This window comes from Gracilinanus agilis, chromosome 5, assembly GCF_016433145.1.
Source record: "Gracilinanus agilis isolate LMUSP501 chromosome 5, AgileGrace, whole genome shotgun sequence".
Classification (NCBI taxonomy): Eukaryota; Metazoa; Chordata; class Mammalia; order Didelphimorphia; family Didelphidae; genus Gracilinanus; species Gracilinanus agilis.
In genome coordinates, this window is record NC_058134.1 from 84,746,826 (window position 1) to 84,764,232 (window position 17,407).

Consider the following 17,407-nt stretch of genomic DNA (forward strand, 5'->3'; position numbering starts at 1 on the left):
CTTAGTATTGATTATAAGATGGAGGGGTAAGAGTTTTAAAAAAAAGTAAGTACAGATAGTGGTGGTTGGTGTGATTTGTAGTATTAATATTATTTGAATTATGTTTAAACATAATTGCATGGTTACTGAGGTTGAGGATTTTTTTTTCTATTTTTTTTATTTAATAATTTTTATTTTTTAGAAAAGTTAACATGGTTACATAATTCATGCTCTTACTTTCCCCTTCACCCCCCAACTCCCCCCCTTCCCCCATAGCCAATGCGCATTTCCGCTGGTTTTAACTTGTGTCATTGATCAAGACCTATTTCCACATTGTTGATAGTTGCATTGGTGTGGTAGTTTCGAGTCTACATCCCCAATCATGTCTACCTCAACCCATGAGTTCAAGCAGTTGCTTTTCTTCTGTGTTTCCACTCCTGTAGTTCTTCCTCTCAATGTGGGTAACGTTCTTTTCAATAAGTTCCTCACAACTGTCCTGGTTCAGATAGAAGTCCAGAAGTCCATTACATTCGATTTTACCACAGTGTATTGGTCTCTGTGTACAATGTTCTGGCTCTGCTCCTTTCGCTCTGCATCAATTCCTGGAGGTCTTTCCAGTTCACATGGAATTCTTGAGGATATTTTTTAATCATATTGAGTCACAAAAAACTAATTAGTGAATCATTTTTCAAGACTGACTAAGCTTAAGTTGCACAAATTTTTAATTTAGAGCATTTATTAAAAAATATGGAGGAATAAGTGGCAGTTAGGTGACACTGGATAGACTGCTATACCTAAAATCAGAAAGTCTTGTTTTCCTGAGTTCATATTTAGCCTTAGACACTTACTAGCTGTATCACCTTGGTCAAGTCACTTACCCCTTTTTGGCTCAGTTTCCCCCTCTGATAGATGAGTTAGAGATGGAAATGAAAAACCACTCCAGGATCTTTTGCCAAGAAAACCCCAAATGCAGTCACAAAGAGCCATACATGACTAAAACATCTGAAAAAAATAAATCACTTAAAATCAAAAGCTGACAGCTTCAAAGTTTCTGTTAAACTAGTATATATTACATATAGTATATTAATCTCTAGGGTATTACCAAAGTACATTTAAAAAAATGTATAATTCTGAATTCTTTGGACAAGTTTTTACACTGTTTTCATTTTTTGTTACTTCATAGCACAAGAAGATTACCAGCAAAATTCTCTCTGAAGAGTCATAAAGTAGACAGCTCATGACTTCTGATCAGGACACTAAAGTTGTGGCTGAACCGCAGGTGCAGCAAGTACAAGAAGTAAAAGACAGTTCTCATCTAGTAAGTATATTAATATTAAGCCTATGTATTTAGATTAAAAGTTTAATTTTTTGAATTTTGCTTTTCTAAGAGGTAAGAGCTTTAAATGTATGTTAAAGCTACACACTGGTTTGGCAATAAAGATAAACATCAAACAAAAAATCTTTTGTTATGGGCAGATTTTTAATATCTCATAATATTGTGAAGTTTGTGTTTTGGGTTATTGTTTTAGAAGTGTAGAAGTATTACTATTAAGCATAAGTATGTGGTATTCTCTACACAATTATTACTTTGCCTAGTAGGTTTGTAGTAATTGCCAATGTGTATTGCGAAGTATTTTAGAAATAATTGAATAAAACTGTGTTTTGAAAGTTTGTTCCTGGGTGTCTTTAATGGTTAGGGTATGGAGTAGAGAAAATAAATAGATCATATTTGCAAGGAAGTAGACCATAACTGCTGCTTGTTTTATTAATTGTATATATATTTTATAATTGTATGGGATTTTAGAGCTACAGGGATGTCTTAAATTCTTATAATTAAGGATTCAAGCATAATAGATCTTATGATTCCAAATTTCTTTCTTGTAATTGGGATTCCACCTAAGTTTGCAGTGATCTCTTTTAGGGAAATGGAAAAATAATATCCTCTCAGGGAAATGAAAAAAATAGCTTGTTCCAAATTCTTGGAAACTTTCATCTAGTAAGATAATATCATAATTGAAAAGGAATCTCAGAAACTAGGCAACTCATGAATCCAGCAGCCTTTTCTGGAAGACCTTTAATAAGAGGAACCCATCAACTCCTAAAGTAATCCATTCCATCTCTGATGAGGTCCAGTGTTTAGGGAGTTTTTATAAGGAGCTTATATCAAGCCTAAATGAAACCTCATTTTCTGGTTAATTAGAATAGCCCTAATTCTACATAATATAGCCCTTCTCATACTTGAAGAAGACAGATCTCATTTCTCTTCTTTTCCCCAGTCTTTTCTTTTGTCTAGCCATACTTGATATTTTTTAACTGATACTTATATGGTATGAATTGGATCATCATTCTGGTTGTCCATCCAGTGGACATTCTCCAACTTAATAATTTCCTATATAAGATAAGGAATCTAAAACAGAAAATAATACTCTAAACGGGATCTGACCAGAGCAAAGTACAGAACTATCATCTTATTTGTTTTTCATTTAAATATTGTGATTGAAGATATTTGATTAAAAACTATAGTATGATCAACTAAACTTACTTGGGTAACTTTGACATTTAAATTAACTTTATTTCATAAAGCAGTCTAAAGATTTTTCATTTTTACCATCCAGGTCCTCATTAGGATTCTGGTTTTAATTATTCATTCTTATCCATTTTTTCTTTTAAATGAGAATGATTAGTTTATACTCCATTCTTCTGGTTCTGCTGTATTGGTTTTGCATTATTTTCCAGTGGCATTTTTGTTTATATTTATTTGTTGACCATAATTGCCATATGATATTCCATTTTATTAATGTACTATAATTTTTTTATTGTGAATGTTTACCTCAGACATTGTTGCAGTTTTTCAGTTATATTGCTCCCATAAAAATCTTCATAAAGATGTTGTACTTGCCCCCCAGCACTTTTAGGATATATTCCAATAGTGGGGTTTTGAGTCAAGGAATATGATTATTTTTGTGGCGCATCAAATGTAGGTTTTTTTTTGAGTATAAATATTTGTTAGAGGGGTTTTGTAACATACAGTGGGAAAAATGCTGACTTTGGAGTCAAGGACCCTGAAATCAGATCCTATCTTTTAAACTACCATATAATTTTGCTCATTTATTAAAAGAGAGAGTTGGTTTATATGGCTTCTGAGTTCCCTTTTATTGATGTCTTTCTTCCTATATTGATCCTAATATTGTTAATATTCCATTTTCAGTGTCTTTAGTGTGATTTCCCTTTCTCTAATAGCACATTTAGGATTATGTTGTAAAGCCCTATGGTGGTAGATGGTGAAACATGCTTTTCTACTTCTCTTTAGTGTGCTTCCATTTTCATTTAGAAATGTCCTTAGGATGACTTTACTTGGGCATATCAGTGAGCTGTTGGTTTTGTTTTTTTTTAAATTACTTTTAGCCTTCAACTTTTCCATGTTTATGAGCTAGCACTGCTTATCATATACCATCATCTTTGTCTGATTTTCTAACAACTTCATATTCTCTAAGTCATTGCTGCTTTTGGCTGCCTACTTTCTTGGAGTAAAAAATAAGTAACTTCTTTGGTAAGATGATCTTGACTGTTCTCTTTTCCTGATGATGTTAACTGATTTACTTTAGTTAAACTATTTAAAAATATTTTAAAAACTTTTGGCCTTTTTTTCTATTTAGTACTTAAAACTTTTCTGAATTTCATTAATTCTTTATATATATATACACACACACATGTTTTGTGTGTGTGTGTGTGTGTGTGTGTGTGTGTGTGTGTGTGTGTGCGCGCGCGCCTGTGTACACAATTAAATGCTACAAACAGGAAGACATAATCCCTTGTAAAACTGCTCTGACCCTTGGTTTAACATCCCAATCCTTCCCCTACTCCCAAATATCATAGGGACATTATATTATAACTAAACCCTACTGTGAAGCTTCAGGGTAACACTGAACATAAGAGCCTGCCATTTTAATAATAATGCTTGTAGAAAATTAACTGTCAGTATTAAAATTTCATTAATATGATCTCTATTCAAAACATTCTTCATTAGAAAATTTGGTGAGCTTGAAATAAAACTTTTGAAATTTTGCCAATTGAAATTAGGGGACTTTTTGTTAGAAGACATATCCTATCCCATGAAATATATGTTTCATTTTTTTGAGGTTTTCAAAAACCAACAGGCCTTCAAGTTAAATTAACCACTCCCTACCCCCAAGGTTGAAGTATCTTTTAAAGGAAAAAAAAGTGAATTTCACAGGGAGACATGCAAGCAAGGATGACCTTGAAATTAACATGTTGAATTTATTATATACAGTATGGCCTCTCCATCCTGCTGGCATCTGTTCCTACTTTTCTCTCCATTCCCATACTATTTTAGGGCTTGGAATGTATCCCCCCTTAATGTAAGGGGAGGAAGGGGTTTTGGGGTAAATATATTTAAGATTGGTTGCCAGAGGATTGAACAATTATCAATCTTTAATTAAGAATAATCTCAAAATTGACTTTTGTGGAAGTTTGTTTACAATTGAGAGAGGAAATAAGGAAATAAGAATCTAACACAGTAGGTAAATTACTACGATCCTCTAATTAACCCAGTTTAATTATCGGGTTAATCTGACTCAGCCGAGAGTCAGAGAGCCAGAGGCCCTCTATTAAAGGGAAGTTCCTTAAGAGAAGTTCAGGAAGATTCAGTCTTTAAACTCACCATGTGGACTTCTAAAGAAGATATTGAAAGCAGTCTCACCAAGGTCTCAGCATTCCTGCCAGCACTCCTCTACAAACCAGGAAAGCTCCTTCAGCAGTAGCCCTCTTCACCAGAAGACCCTCTCCAACAGAAGACCTCCTTTTAAAGGGGTCACTTATGCGTCACTTTCTGTGACTCCTCCCTAGTTAGAGTGTCCAGTCACAACAGACACTACTCTTAGGACTGCCTAGGGGGCAGTCAGTTGATTCTGATTGGTTACCCACTCTAGCACACATGGTTTATGGGCCTCCTAGATGTGCTATCACATTAATATGTGGCCCTACTATATTTTTAATGTAATTTTATTTTTTAAAAAGTATTTTTCAATGGTTACATGATTCGTATTCTTTCCGTCACCATCCCAGAGCTGACAGGCAAGTCCACTGGGTTATATGTGTATTATCATTCAAAACCTATTTCCATATTATTTATTTTTATAATAGAGTATTTTTTAAAACTCCACATCCTACACTTATATAAACAAGTGATGAAGCATATATTTTTCTTCTGCATTTCTATTCCCATAGTTGGATAGCATTCTTTCTCATAAGTCCTTCTGGATTGTCTTGGATCATTGCTTTGCTCTTAGTTAATCACTTTTGATTGTCCTACAATGTTTCATTTACTGTGTTTAATGTTCTTCTCTAGGTAGGCTCATTTCACTTCATATCAGTTCATGTAGGTCTTCCCAGTTCTTATAGAAATCAAACAGTTCATCATTCCTTATAGCACAATAGTATTCTATCACCATCATACACCACAATTTGTTCAGCCATTGCCCAATCAAGGGACACCACCTTATTTTCCAGTTTTTTGCCACCATAAAGACTGTGACTATAAATATTTTTGTACAAACAGGTCCATCTCCCACCCCCCTCCTTCATTTTTTTTTTTTTTTGCCTCTTTGGGGTACAGACATAGTAGTGGGCATAATTCCAAATTGCCCCCAGAATGGATGGATCAATTCACAACTCCACCAGCAATGCATCAATGTCCCAATTTTGCCACATCCCCTCCAACATTTATTATCTTCCTTTATTGTCATATTGGCCGATCTGGTAGGTATGAGATATACTATCTCAGAGTTGTTTTGATTTACATTTCTCTAATCAGGAGGGATTTAGAACACTTTTTCATATGATTGATAGTTTTGATTTCTTTACCTGCGAACTTCCTATTCATATCCCTTGACCATTTGTCAATTGGGGAATGGCTTGATTTAACTTAGTTCCATATATATTAGAGAAATGAAATCTTTGTCAGACAATGTTATAACAATTTTTCCCCCATTTGTTGGCTTCCCTTGATTGCATTGGTTTTGTTTGTACAAAAAAAAATTTAAATTTAATGTAATCAAAATTCTTCATTTTACGCCTTGTGATGTTCTGTACCTCTTACTTGGTCTTAAATTCTTCCCTTCCCCATAGATCTGAGAAGTATAATATTCTACGTTGATCCAATTCACTTATATCACTCTTTATAGTTGTCGTATACCCATTTTGAATATTTCATTGAGGCTCCCTTATATACTCTGAGTAAGGCAGTACCATATTGTTTTTGTTTTTGTTTTTGTTTTGTTTTTATTTTTTTAAACTCTTAACTTCTGTGTATTAGTTCCTTGGTGGAAGAGTGGTAAGGGTAGGCAATGGGGGTCAAGTGACTTGCCCAAGGTCACACAGCTGGGAAGTGTCTGAGGCCAGATTTGAACCTAGGACCTCCCGTCTCTAGGCCTTTCAATCCACTGAGCTACCCAGCTGCCCCAGTACCATATTGTTTTGATGATCACTGCTTTATTAGTACAGTTTAAGATCTGGTACTGCTAGGCTACCAACCTTCACATTGTCTTCATTAGTTCTCTTGATATACTTGATCTTTTGTTATAATTTTTTCTAATTCTATGAAAAAGTTTTTTGGTAGTTTGATAGGTATGGCACTGAATAAGTAAATTAATTTAAGTAGGATTGTCGTTTTTATTATATTAACTCGTCCTACCCACAAGCAATTAATGTTTTCCCAATTGGTTAGGTCTAGTTTTGATTGTGTGAAAAGTGTTTTATAGTTTTGTTCGTATAATTTTTGTGTTTGTCTTGGCAGATAGATTCTGAAATATTTTATATTATCTATATGGATTTTAAGTGGAATTTATCTTTCTCAATCTTGCTCCTGAGTTTTGTTGGGAATATGTAGAAATGCTGATGATGTATGTGGCTTTGTTTTGAATACTGTTAACTTTGCTGAAGTTATTAACCATTTCCACTTGCTTTTTAGTTGATTTTCTCAGGTTCTCTAAGTGTACCATCATATTATCTGCAAAGTGATAATTTAGTTTCTTCATTGCTTATTTTAATCTTTTTAATTCTTTTTCTTTAATTGCTACCTAGCACTATTAGTACAATATTAAATAATAGTGGTGATAATTGGGCATCCTTGCTTCACTCCTGATCTTATTGGGAAGGCTTCTAACTTAACCCCATTGCTGATGGTTTTGAATAAATACTGCTTGTTATTTTGAGGGAAAGTCCCTTTTATTCCTATACTTTCTGGTGTTTTCTTTCTTTTTTTTTAAACCCTTACCTTCTATCTTAGAATCAATACACAATATTGTGTATTGATCCTAAGGCAAAAAGAGTGGTATGGGCTAGGCAATGGAGGTTAAGAAGCTTGCCCAGGGTGACACAACTAGGAAGTGTCTGAGGTCAGATTTGAACCTAGAACCTCCCATATCTAGGCCTGACTTTCAATCCACTGAGCCACCCAAGCTGCTCCTCCCTTTCTAGTGTTTTCAATAGGAATGGGTTTTGTATTTTGTCAGACTTTTTCTGCATCTATTGAGATAATCATGTGATTTCTATTAGTTTGGTTATTGATAATGGTCAGTGGTATGGATGGTTTTCTCAATATTAAACCAGCCTTGCATTCCTGGTATAAATCTCAAAGATTTTTGCATCTATGTTCATTAAGGAGATCATTCTGAAGTTTTTCCCCTCTGTTTTTGGCCTTCCTGGCTTGGATATCTGTACCATAAAAAGAATTTGATGAAATTCCTTTGCTTTTTTTTTTTTTTTTTTTTTTTTTTTTTTCTTTTTCCAAGTAGTTTGTATAGTATTGGGATGAGTTAACATGTGAATCCATTTGTTTCTGGGGATTTTTTCTTAGGGAGTTTTCTGAAGGCTTGCTCAATTTCTTTTTCTGATATGGGATTACTTAAGTATTCTGTTTCCTCTTTTGTTAATCTAGGCAATTCATATTTTTGTAAATATTAATCCATTTCACCTAGATTATCATATTGTCATATGATTGGGCAAAATAGCTCCTAATAATTGCCTTAGTTTCCTCTTCATTAGATGGTCCTTTTCATTTTTAATACTGTTATTTTTATTCTTCATTTCTTTCTTTAATTAGATTAACCAAAACTTAATTTTATTTATTTTTTTTTAAAGAACCAGCTCCTAGTCTTGTTTTTTAACTCAGAAGTTCTTTTACTCTGAATTTTATTAATTCCTCCTTTGATTTTTTTTTTTTGTTGTTGTTTTTTTAGGATTTCCAATTTAGTTTTTATCTTGGGATTTTTAATTTTTTTTAATGGTTTTTTAATTGTATGCCCAATTCATTGATCTCCTTTTTCTCTCATTTGTATCAATTTTTTTTGATGTAAATTTCCCCCTGCGTACTGCTTTGGCTATATCTCATAGATTTGATGTGTTCTCCCCATTGTCATTCTCTTCAGTGAAAGCAGTAATTGGTTTTATGATTTGTTCTTTGACCCATCAGTTTTAAAGAATAAGATTATTTAGTTTCAAATTCATTTTTGATTTGCCTCTCCACGAACCCTTATTAATCATAATTTTTATCACATTATGATCTGAAAAAATTGCATCTATTGTTTCTGCATTTGTTTGCAATGCATATCAGTTCATGTAGGTCTTCCCAGTTCTTACAGAAATCAAACAGTTCATCATTCCTTATAGCACAATAGTATTCCATCACCATCATACACCACAATTTGTTCGGCCGTTGCCCAACCAAGGGACACCACCTTATTTTCCATATTATGCCATAGTGCGTTAATCTTTGTATATGTACCATATGCTCCTGAAAAAAAGGTTTATTCTTTTTTATCCCTATTCAGTTTTCTCCAGATATCTATTGACTCTAATTTTTCTAACATTTCATTCACTTCTGTTACTGCTTTCTTTTTTTTTTTTTTTTTTTTTTTTTTTTTTTTTAATTTTTTTTAAACCCTTGTACTTCGGTGTATTGTCTTATAGATGGAAGATTGGTAAGGGTGGGCAATGGGGGTCAAGTGACTTGCCCAGGGTCACACAGCTGGGAAGTGGCTGAGGCCGGGTTTGAACCCAGGACCTCCTGTCTCTAGGCCTGACTCTCACTCCACTGAGCTACCCAGCTGCCCCCTGTTACTGCTTTCTTAACTATTTTTTTGGTTTGATTTATCTAGTTCTGATACGGGAAGGCCAAGGTCCCCTACTAGTATAATTTTACTATCTATTTCTTCATAAGCTCCTTTAAAAATATGGATACTATATCATTTGGTGCCTATATGTTGAGTACCATTATTTCTTCATTATCTATACTGCCCTCTATCAAGATGTAATTATCTTCCTTATCTCTTTTAATCAAATCTAGTTTTACTTTAGCTTTGCCAGTGATCATGAGTGCTACTCTTACCTTCTTTGTCTCAAATGAAGCCCAATAGATTCTGCTCCAGTCTTTTACCTTTACCCTGTGTGTGTCTACCTGCCTCAAGTGTGTTTGTTTCTTATAAACAACATATGGTAGGATCCCTCTTTTAAAACAATCCCTCACCTTCAATACGTCATCCAAAACAGGAAACCCATGAAACCCGTTGGACCACGGGAAATGTAGTTTTAAGGACCCCCGCAGGTCCACAGAAGTTTGTCAAACACTATATTGAGGTTCAATCCTTCCAAATAGAACCCCAGGTGATTTTAACTAACACAGGTTTTTAATTCATTCTGCTATCCGCTTCCATTTTAATGGGTGAGTTCGTCCCATTTATGTTTGCAGTTATGATTACCGTCTGTATTTCCCACCATTTTGACTTCCTCCTTTAATCCTGACTTTTCTTCTTTCACTCTTTCCCTCCCCTCCAGTGTTTTGCTTTTAGTCAGTCCCTGTCCTTTCCCCTCCCTTACCACCACCTTCCTTCTTACTATAGGGTCTTTTGATCACACACACACACACACACACACACACACACACACTCCCTCCCTTGCATTTCTCCCCTCCCCACTACTCCATTTCTTATTCCCCTTCTACTTCTCTATAGAGTAAGATATAATTCTATAAGCTAAATGAATCTAGCTGTTTTTCCTTCTCTGAACCAAATCCAGTAAGAGTAATGTTTAAGCATTATTGTGTAAATGGAATTAAACTCCTTTGTTGTTTTTAACTTAATAAAGAATGTGGATCAGTCAGTCACTTGAAAACCATTTTACAAGAAAGCTCACACCCTCAAGAGACAGGAAGTAGATCTTTCAGGCACTGCCATCTGGGCAGTGCAAGGCAAATTAAGAAACTGATTGGTTCCAGAGATGTGATGGGGAGAGCTGATGGGTAGAGAAAAATGCATATAGGCAGGAGCCTCTGGGACCCTTGAGGGTCTCTTGAAGCTTAGCCTTCTGTGAGTGTTGAAAGTCTTTTTTAATTTTAAACCCTTAACTTCTGTGTATTGACTTATAGGTGGAAGATTGGTAAGGGTAGGCAATGGGGGTCAAGTGACTTGCCCAGGGTCACACAGCTGGGAAGTGTCTGAGGCCGGATTTGAACCTAGGACCTCCTGTCTCTAGGCCTGGCTCTCAATCCACTGAGCTACCCAGCTGCCCCCTGTTGAAAGTCTTTTGAGTGGCTCAGCCTGGTGTGCATTGGAGACTCTTTTGTGGCATAGCCTCTTCAGTGTCAGCCTTTCGATTTGGTTATAAGTTTGGCTGGAGACACTTTTGTAGACTGGTGAGATTTGCATTCAGATCCAGAGTTAGTATTTTCTGCTTCCTACATTTCCCTCTCTTTACTCTCTCTACTTTGCTGTAATAAAGCTTCAAAAGCTACTAACATACTCATAGTGTAACTTTTAATTATTATAAACGGCGACCACAACTTTTTTAACTATTTCTCTTTGACAACACCCTTTTTAATTCTAACATTACCCATCACCCTCTTCCTCCTTTCCATTGTATTAGTCTTCTCCCTCTCCCCTGCCCATGTTTTTTTTTTTAAGGATTAAAAATTAAGTTTGGACTAAATATAAGAGAAAGTGGTTGCCAAAATTAATATACCTAAAGTCAAAATGACTATTGCAGTTTTATTTTTAAAAAGGTGTAAAAAGTTAAAGTAGAGAAATGAGAAAGAGGATAGAGAAGGTATCTATCCTGTCACACTAGATAATAACTAGCCCAGTTAGAACCATGCAGGGCTTGTTAACCCTCTACCCGAGGACCCTTAGTCCAAGGGTTGTTTAGCCAGAGGACCAGGTGGTGAATAACCACATGGCCTCCTCCAGCAATTAATCTCTCTGAAGCCAGGAAAGGAGTCAACCTTTTCACTCACCCACGTGGTAGTCCAAAGGGGAAAATCCAAGAGCTGTCTTACCAAAAGCAGTTCAGGTGCTAGAGTCCCAGCTCCTTCACAATCCAGATTCAGGATGAAAAAGGGTCGTCAGAGGAAGTTTTTGCCACTTTTAAAGACCCTTCTTTATGTCACTTCCTGTGCCTTCCCCCACTTTTAGGGGTACCATTGGTAGTCTATAACTTTGTTTAAAGTTTAAAGACTGCCCAGGGGACAGTCAGTTGTTTCTGAGTTGCTCATTTTAGCATTTTTTTGCGGACCTCCCCCACTTGAACATAAAGTAGGGTGTATATGCTTCTGGTGATTAAATTTAAAAGTAGTCAAGGGGAGAATTAATCCCATCTTCACAGCTATTTGATATAGTTTACCCCATTTTACTTTTTTCCCCATTTCTCTTAGTATTATCCTCTTTCACCCCAATTTTATTATTATTTTTTGACGTATCCTAAACAGCTTACTGTCACACCCTCGATGTATACTTCTTCTAACTACTATGATAATGATAACAATTCTTTTTTTTTTTTTTTTAACCCTTACCATATGTCTTCGAGTCATTACTGTGTATTGGCTCCAAGGCAGAAGAGTGGTAAGGGCTAGGCAATGGGGGTCGAGTGACTTGTCCAGGGTCACACAGCTGGGAAGTGTCTCAGGCCAGATTTGGACATAGGACCTCCCATCTCTAGGCCTGGCTCTCAATCCACTGAGCTACCCAGCTGCCCCCAATGATAACAGTTCTTAAGAGTTACAGATACCATTTTCCCATATAGACATATAAAGCATTTCACCTTATTAAAGCCCTTAAATTCTTTATCTTTCTTATTTACCTTTTTATGGTTGTCTTGAATTTTGTATTTGGGCATCACATTTTCTGTTTATCTGGTCTTCAGGAATGCTTGTACATACTTTCCCCTGAAAGAATATAGTCATTTTTGCTGGTTAGTTGATTCTTGGTTGTAAACCTAGTTCTCTTGATTTCTAGTCCTTCAGTGTAGAGACTGCCAGATCCTGACTGGGCCTTTATATCTGAATTGTTTCTTTGTAGGTGCTTGTAGTATTTTCTCCTTGGCCAGCTTTTATCTATTCACAGGTCTGTGTGGTAGGTTTGGGGTGGGATAGTCAGCCCAGTCATGTTTCCAGTCTCACCCAGTAAAAAAAATTTTTGGTAGGTTTGATAGATACTAAATAAATAAAGTAAGTTAATTTGGTTAGGATGGTCATTTTTACTGTTAGCTCTTCCTACCCATGAGCACTCAATGTTTTTCCAGTTGTTTAGATCTAGTTTTAATTGTGTGGAAATTTGTAGTTGTGTTCATATAATTCCTGTGTTTGTCTTGGCAGATAGATTCCTAAGTATTTTATATTGTCTAGGGTGATTTAAAATGGAATTTCTCTTTCTGACTTGCTGCTGAGATGTGTTGGAAATATATAGGAATGTTGATAATTTATGTGCATTTATTTTGTATCCTGTAACTTTGCTAAAGATGTTGATTGTTTTTACTAACTTTTTAGTTGATTCTCTAGGATTTTGACAGTAATATTTTAGAATCGCTGGGCAAATCTGTTATTGGTTCATTCACTAGTCATTAGGAAAGACTTTCTAATGGAGTGCTGATTTTTCTGCTTTATTAAATGTTTTAATTCTAAAATAAAGATTGTAAAAAATAAAAAGTTGGCATTCTTTACTTTGGAGTAGGCTTAATACTATTAGTAGTTAATAGAGAAATTCCATACCTATATATATCTTGGTCTAATAACCTTAGCTTTTAATGTTGCTCTAATGTAATAAAATGTTCTTGTTTGCCAATAGAACTTTAGAGATTATTGTTTCTAAGGACATTTGGATTGTTACATGATATTGAACTTTTGTTAGGATAGTTTCTCTACATATATGTGTGTGTGTGTGTGTGTGTGGGTGTGGGTGTGTGTGTATTTATATAGTTGTATGTAGTATTTTAATGCCACATACTTTATGAGAACCAGGAAATTTCCTACTATTACTTTTGAAGAATAGTTTTTAGGTTTCAGAACAGATTGTATTCATGGCATAACTTGAAAAAAACTGAATACTATGATCTGTTGTAATTGGGATTTGGGATTTGAGTGGCAGTGACATGTGAATGCCTTACACAGTACTATTTTTGGCTTCTGGGTGTTGGCTTCTCTTCAGTAGCTATAGAAAGCTAGTTGAGGTACATTTGGAGGTTCTGAAATGAACAGGAATTTTTGATATGATTTTTTTGAACTTTTAAACATGGGTTGCTGCTTCAGCAAAGAATTAAGCAACAGTAACAACGATGAAAAAACGGGACTTTTAGAAAAATCTGAGGAGGAAGAAGTACCAGAAAACAGGATAAGTAAAACTTTATCTTCATTATTCGATACTGTGGAAGGTAAGGAGCTGCACAAAGTAGAAAATACAGCCAGTGAGACAACTACTAGAATTGCTAGATGGGAGAAGGAACCAAATCATAAACAATTGTTTTGGTCTAAAGTAAAGTTTCCTTCTTTTCATATTTCGGATACTGAACATGAAGTGCCTTGTAGAACTAACAGTTCCTTTAATTTTATCCCTTCATTAAGTTTGGTGCAAAAGGTCTTAAATAGACATGAAAATTTAGAGAAAAACGAATGTAAAAAAGATTTAGTTGCTTATGAACATCCTTCTGAAAAACCTAATACTAATGCATTCTTTGTTGATAATGGAAATAAATTTAACATGTCTGAAGGTAGAAGTTCTCAAGGCTGTATTTCTTTTTCTTATGCACCAATGCTTTCAGACCAAAACTTACAGGAAGAGATTTTTTTAAGTAAAAGCCATTTGGAATATTACCCAGTAACTTGTAAAAACTCATTAGCAGAGAAGGAAATAGTGGCAAATGTCCAAATCAGCAGCAGTAATAATGAGAGCACTGAAATATTAAATGTTTCTGAAAATGAAAAACCAATTTATGTTGATCACAAACAAAATAGTCATTCAAGAGAGAATGAATTTTATAGTATTTGTGTTGTTGATTCTGACTGTCTACAAATGGACGAAGAGGTATCTACTAATATTGGTGGAGAAACTGCAACAGATGAAAACTATTCAGCTGTTACCAGTGAGGGAATGTGTACCATGGCACAGCCTCTAGATACTGGAAAAGAGATTTTAGTCTGGCATGCTGTACAAGGGGGAGCTAAGTTAAGCACACAACAGGAAGAATTGTCCCAGCACAAAATATTACCTCCTAGTCAAGCAAAAAACCTTTCTAATATGGAAATTAAATGTATTACTGGCTTACTAACTGAAAATAACCCAACTTATACAATGAAAGATACTTATAGCATGTCAAATGATAATTTAAAGGTAAAAGCTTATGTTGAATTTCCAAAAGATCATATACAAAGCAGTCTATTACATAATGATGATACCATTCTATCTGAATTAAACTTTAACATAGACAGTGATTCATTAAAAGATAGGTGTATTGACCAAGAAGAAAGAGATTTTCCTATTGCAGACAAATTAAATCATTTGGACAATTCATCTATTAATTTACTCAAAGACATTGGAGATAATAAAATGAATGGTGAATGTGATGCTACAGCTGTTATTGTAGGTCACAACTTAAGTTTCAGAAGTGAAGTGGAAAATATTTATCTGGAAGAAACTTTAAATGATGATAAAAGTAAAGTTGAATTAGAATTCATCAAAACAGAGGACTTTTTTCCTGACAATCTAGTTGAACTCCATCTAAGTACAAATCAGTTGACTAATTTTAAGCATTCTCATAATAAATTCATTCACATGCTCTGTGATACAAAAGATGCAGAGTCTAATTCTAATGACTATCACAGTGAATTTTCTTACATCTTAGATACCAAAGAGAACATCTTAGATGAATGTAGCTTGAAAAAGGACAATTTACAGCCTGTAAACACTGACTTACTTCTGAGATCTGTGAATTATTCCCAGTTTCAAAATAAGATAAATATTTTAGATGATGAAAATCATGCTAACAGTACCATTAAATCTAAAATCTTAAGTCAGAAAGGTTGTTCTACTGATTTAAATGTAAGCAAACTGTTAACACAGACCAGAGAGAACTTAATATATGGATTACATGATAAAAACACATATAAAGTAATCCAAGGACCAAAGAACTCAACACCTGTTCTCTCAAAAGTACTTGAAAATAAAGATAGAAATTACCTCCAATCTTCCAGTTCTATAAACAAAAACTATGTTTTCCCCACATCTCTGTTAGTTTGCTCTGATAATCAAATGGACCTGAAGTCATTTCATAGGTTAAACAAGAATGAAGGTGATGCTAGCAGAGTAACTGAAGGTGAAACAGATCCATTAAGCAATATATCTAAAACAATCTTTGGTGAGGATAATAACTGTGAGACAGATAGTTTCAGGTCGGATTCTGAAACTACCATTGATCAAAAAGCAAATATACTAACTTGTAAGGAAAATTTATTGCACAATCAGAAGATTCTTTTGTTTTCTTGTGATAGTCCTGAAATTTTGAAAGACTCTGAATTGAAAAATAAACAAATGAAAAACAAATCTGGAACCCAGAAAATGGTCAACAAATGTAAAACTGATTTTCCTAGCTTATTGCCATATTCATTTCAGTGTTCTAATTCAAGTGTATCTCAGCCAGAAACTGAAGAGAATAACTTCAAGAATAGTAAAAATTCACAGCCAAAGCAAATTTATTGTAGATCAGTGAAAGAAGTTAGTGATATTTCTGGAAACTATAACTCAAATTTAAGTAAACCAGGATTTCATAACGAAGAAGACCGAAATAGACAACAATGCACAGAGAAAGAGAATGTTGATCTTATTCATAATGATTCATTAGGTGCATATCAAAAAAATGACCCAGTACGCCATTTAAAAGATCCTGAACCAGAAATTAGGAAATATGTTTTAAATTCCCAAGAGATTGAGGTGGAAAATTACAAGTTGACACATGAAAAACTAAAATGTGTTGATACAAAAACTCTGGGTGAAGTTGACCCAACTCAGGTGGATAAGTATGCAGCTACTCCCTCTTATGACATTCTTCAAGTAATTCCTATTATCTCAGTTGATGGCAAAGAAGTGGTACCACTTGATGAAAATTGTACCCCTCATCTTATGGAAGATAAAATGAATATGTCAGAAAATCCCCTCAAAGTGGATTTCCAGGATGGATTGAGTTTCCATTGCTTAAATGAACTTTCTTACTACCAATCTGGAGGGATAAGAAATCAGATATTTTCTGATAGACTTATTAATGGTTGTGGTGCTTACCAAATGGGCTATCTGTGGACTAATTCAATGCCTGAAGATGTATTGGAAGATATAAGTGAGAAGTTGAGAAATAGGCAAGAAGACTTGAAGAACACCTCTCTTTTAGTGGAAAGCTACCCATGTCAACAGCCAATACCCCAGGATAGTGGTATTTGGGGATGGCAAGAGAGAAATGAAGAATTAGTAAGTATTTTTAAATGATTTGTTGTAATTTTTAAGAACCATTAACCCAATAAGTTCCAGAACCTTTTTTTAAAAAGTATTATCTAGCTAATTGACATTGCTTTTCTCTCTCTCTCTCTCTCTCTCTCTCTCTCTCTCTCTCTCTCTCTCTCTCTCTAGCAAATCACATATTTCATATTAACTGTTACAAAGTTATTTTTATGGCCTGTATGATTCTAGTGCTACTGGCTTCTCCCAACTAATCTCTACATTTTGATTTTTAAAATAATGTAAAATTTGAGTCAAAAAGAAGATAAAGTTAAGCTCTCAGTTGTGATTGTCATTGTTATACCAGACTATTTTTTATAGTTCTAAATTGGAAATATATTCTTCAATTTAACACTTAATCTTAAAAATGTCTATGTTTAAATGTTTAGTACTGTGACACATCATTAATTTACATAAGAATTTTTTAGAACCCAGAATTCTGTCATTAGTGAATTGCATATTTTTGTGTATCGATAGTTCGATAACTGAGAAATATATCTGTTGGAAAATTTAAATTTTTTAAGACTTAGCCAGTTTTTAGATTCACTTTTTTTTCAAAGCTAACCTCACTTCTTGTTCTCATTCTCCATTCACTATTCCATGTAATT

At 34.5% G+C, this 17,407-nt stretch overlaps 1 protein-coding gene across 1 annotated transcript in view; it reads left to right on the forward strand.

Moving 5' to 3' along the window:
- The first annotated feature begins 1,216 nt into the window (after window positions 1–1,216).
- Window positions 1,217–17,407, forward strand: part of LARP4B (La ribonucleoprotein 4B) — an 88,729-nt gene continuing 72,538 nt past the window's right edge. Inside the window, exons 1-2 of the mRNA XM_044679955.1 lie at window positions 1,217–1,301; window positions 10,512–10,573. Coding sequence (XP_044535890.1) covers window positions 1,217–1,301; window positions 10,512–10,573 — 147 coding nt within the window. The remainder of the gene's footprint in view (window positions 1,302–10,511; window positions 10,574–17,407) is intronic.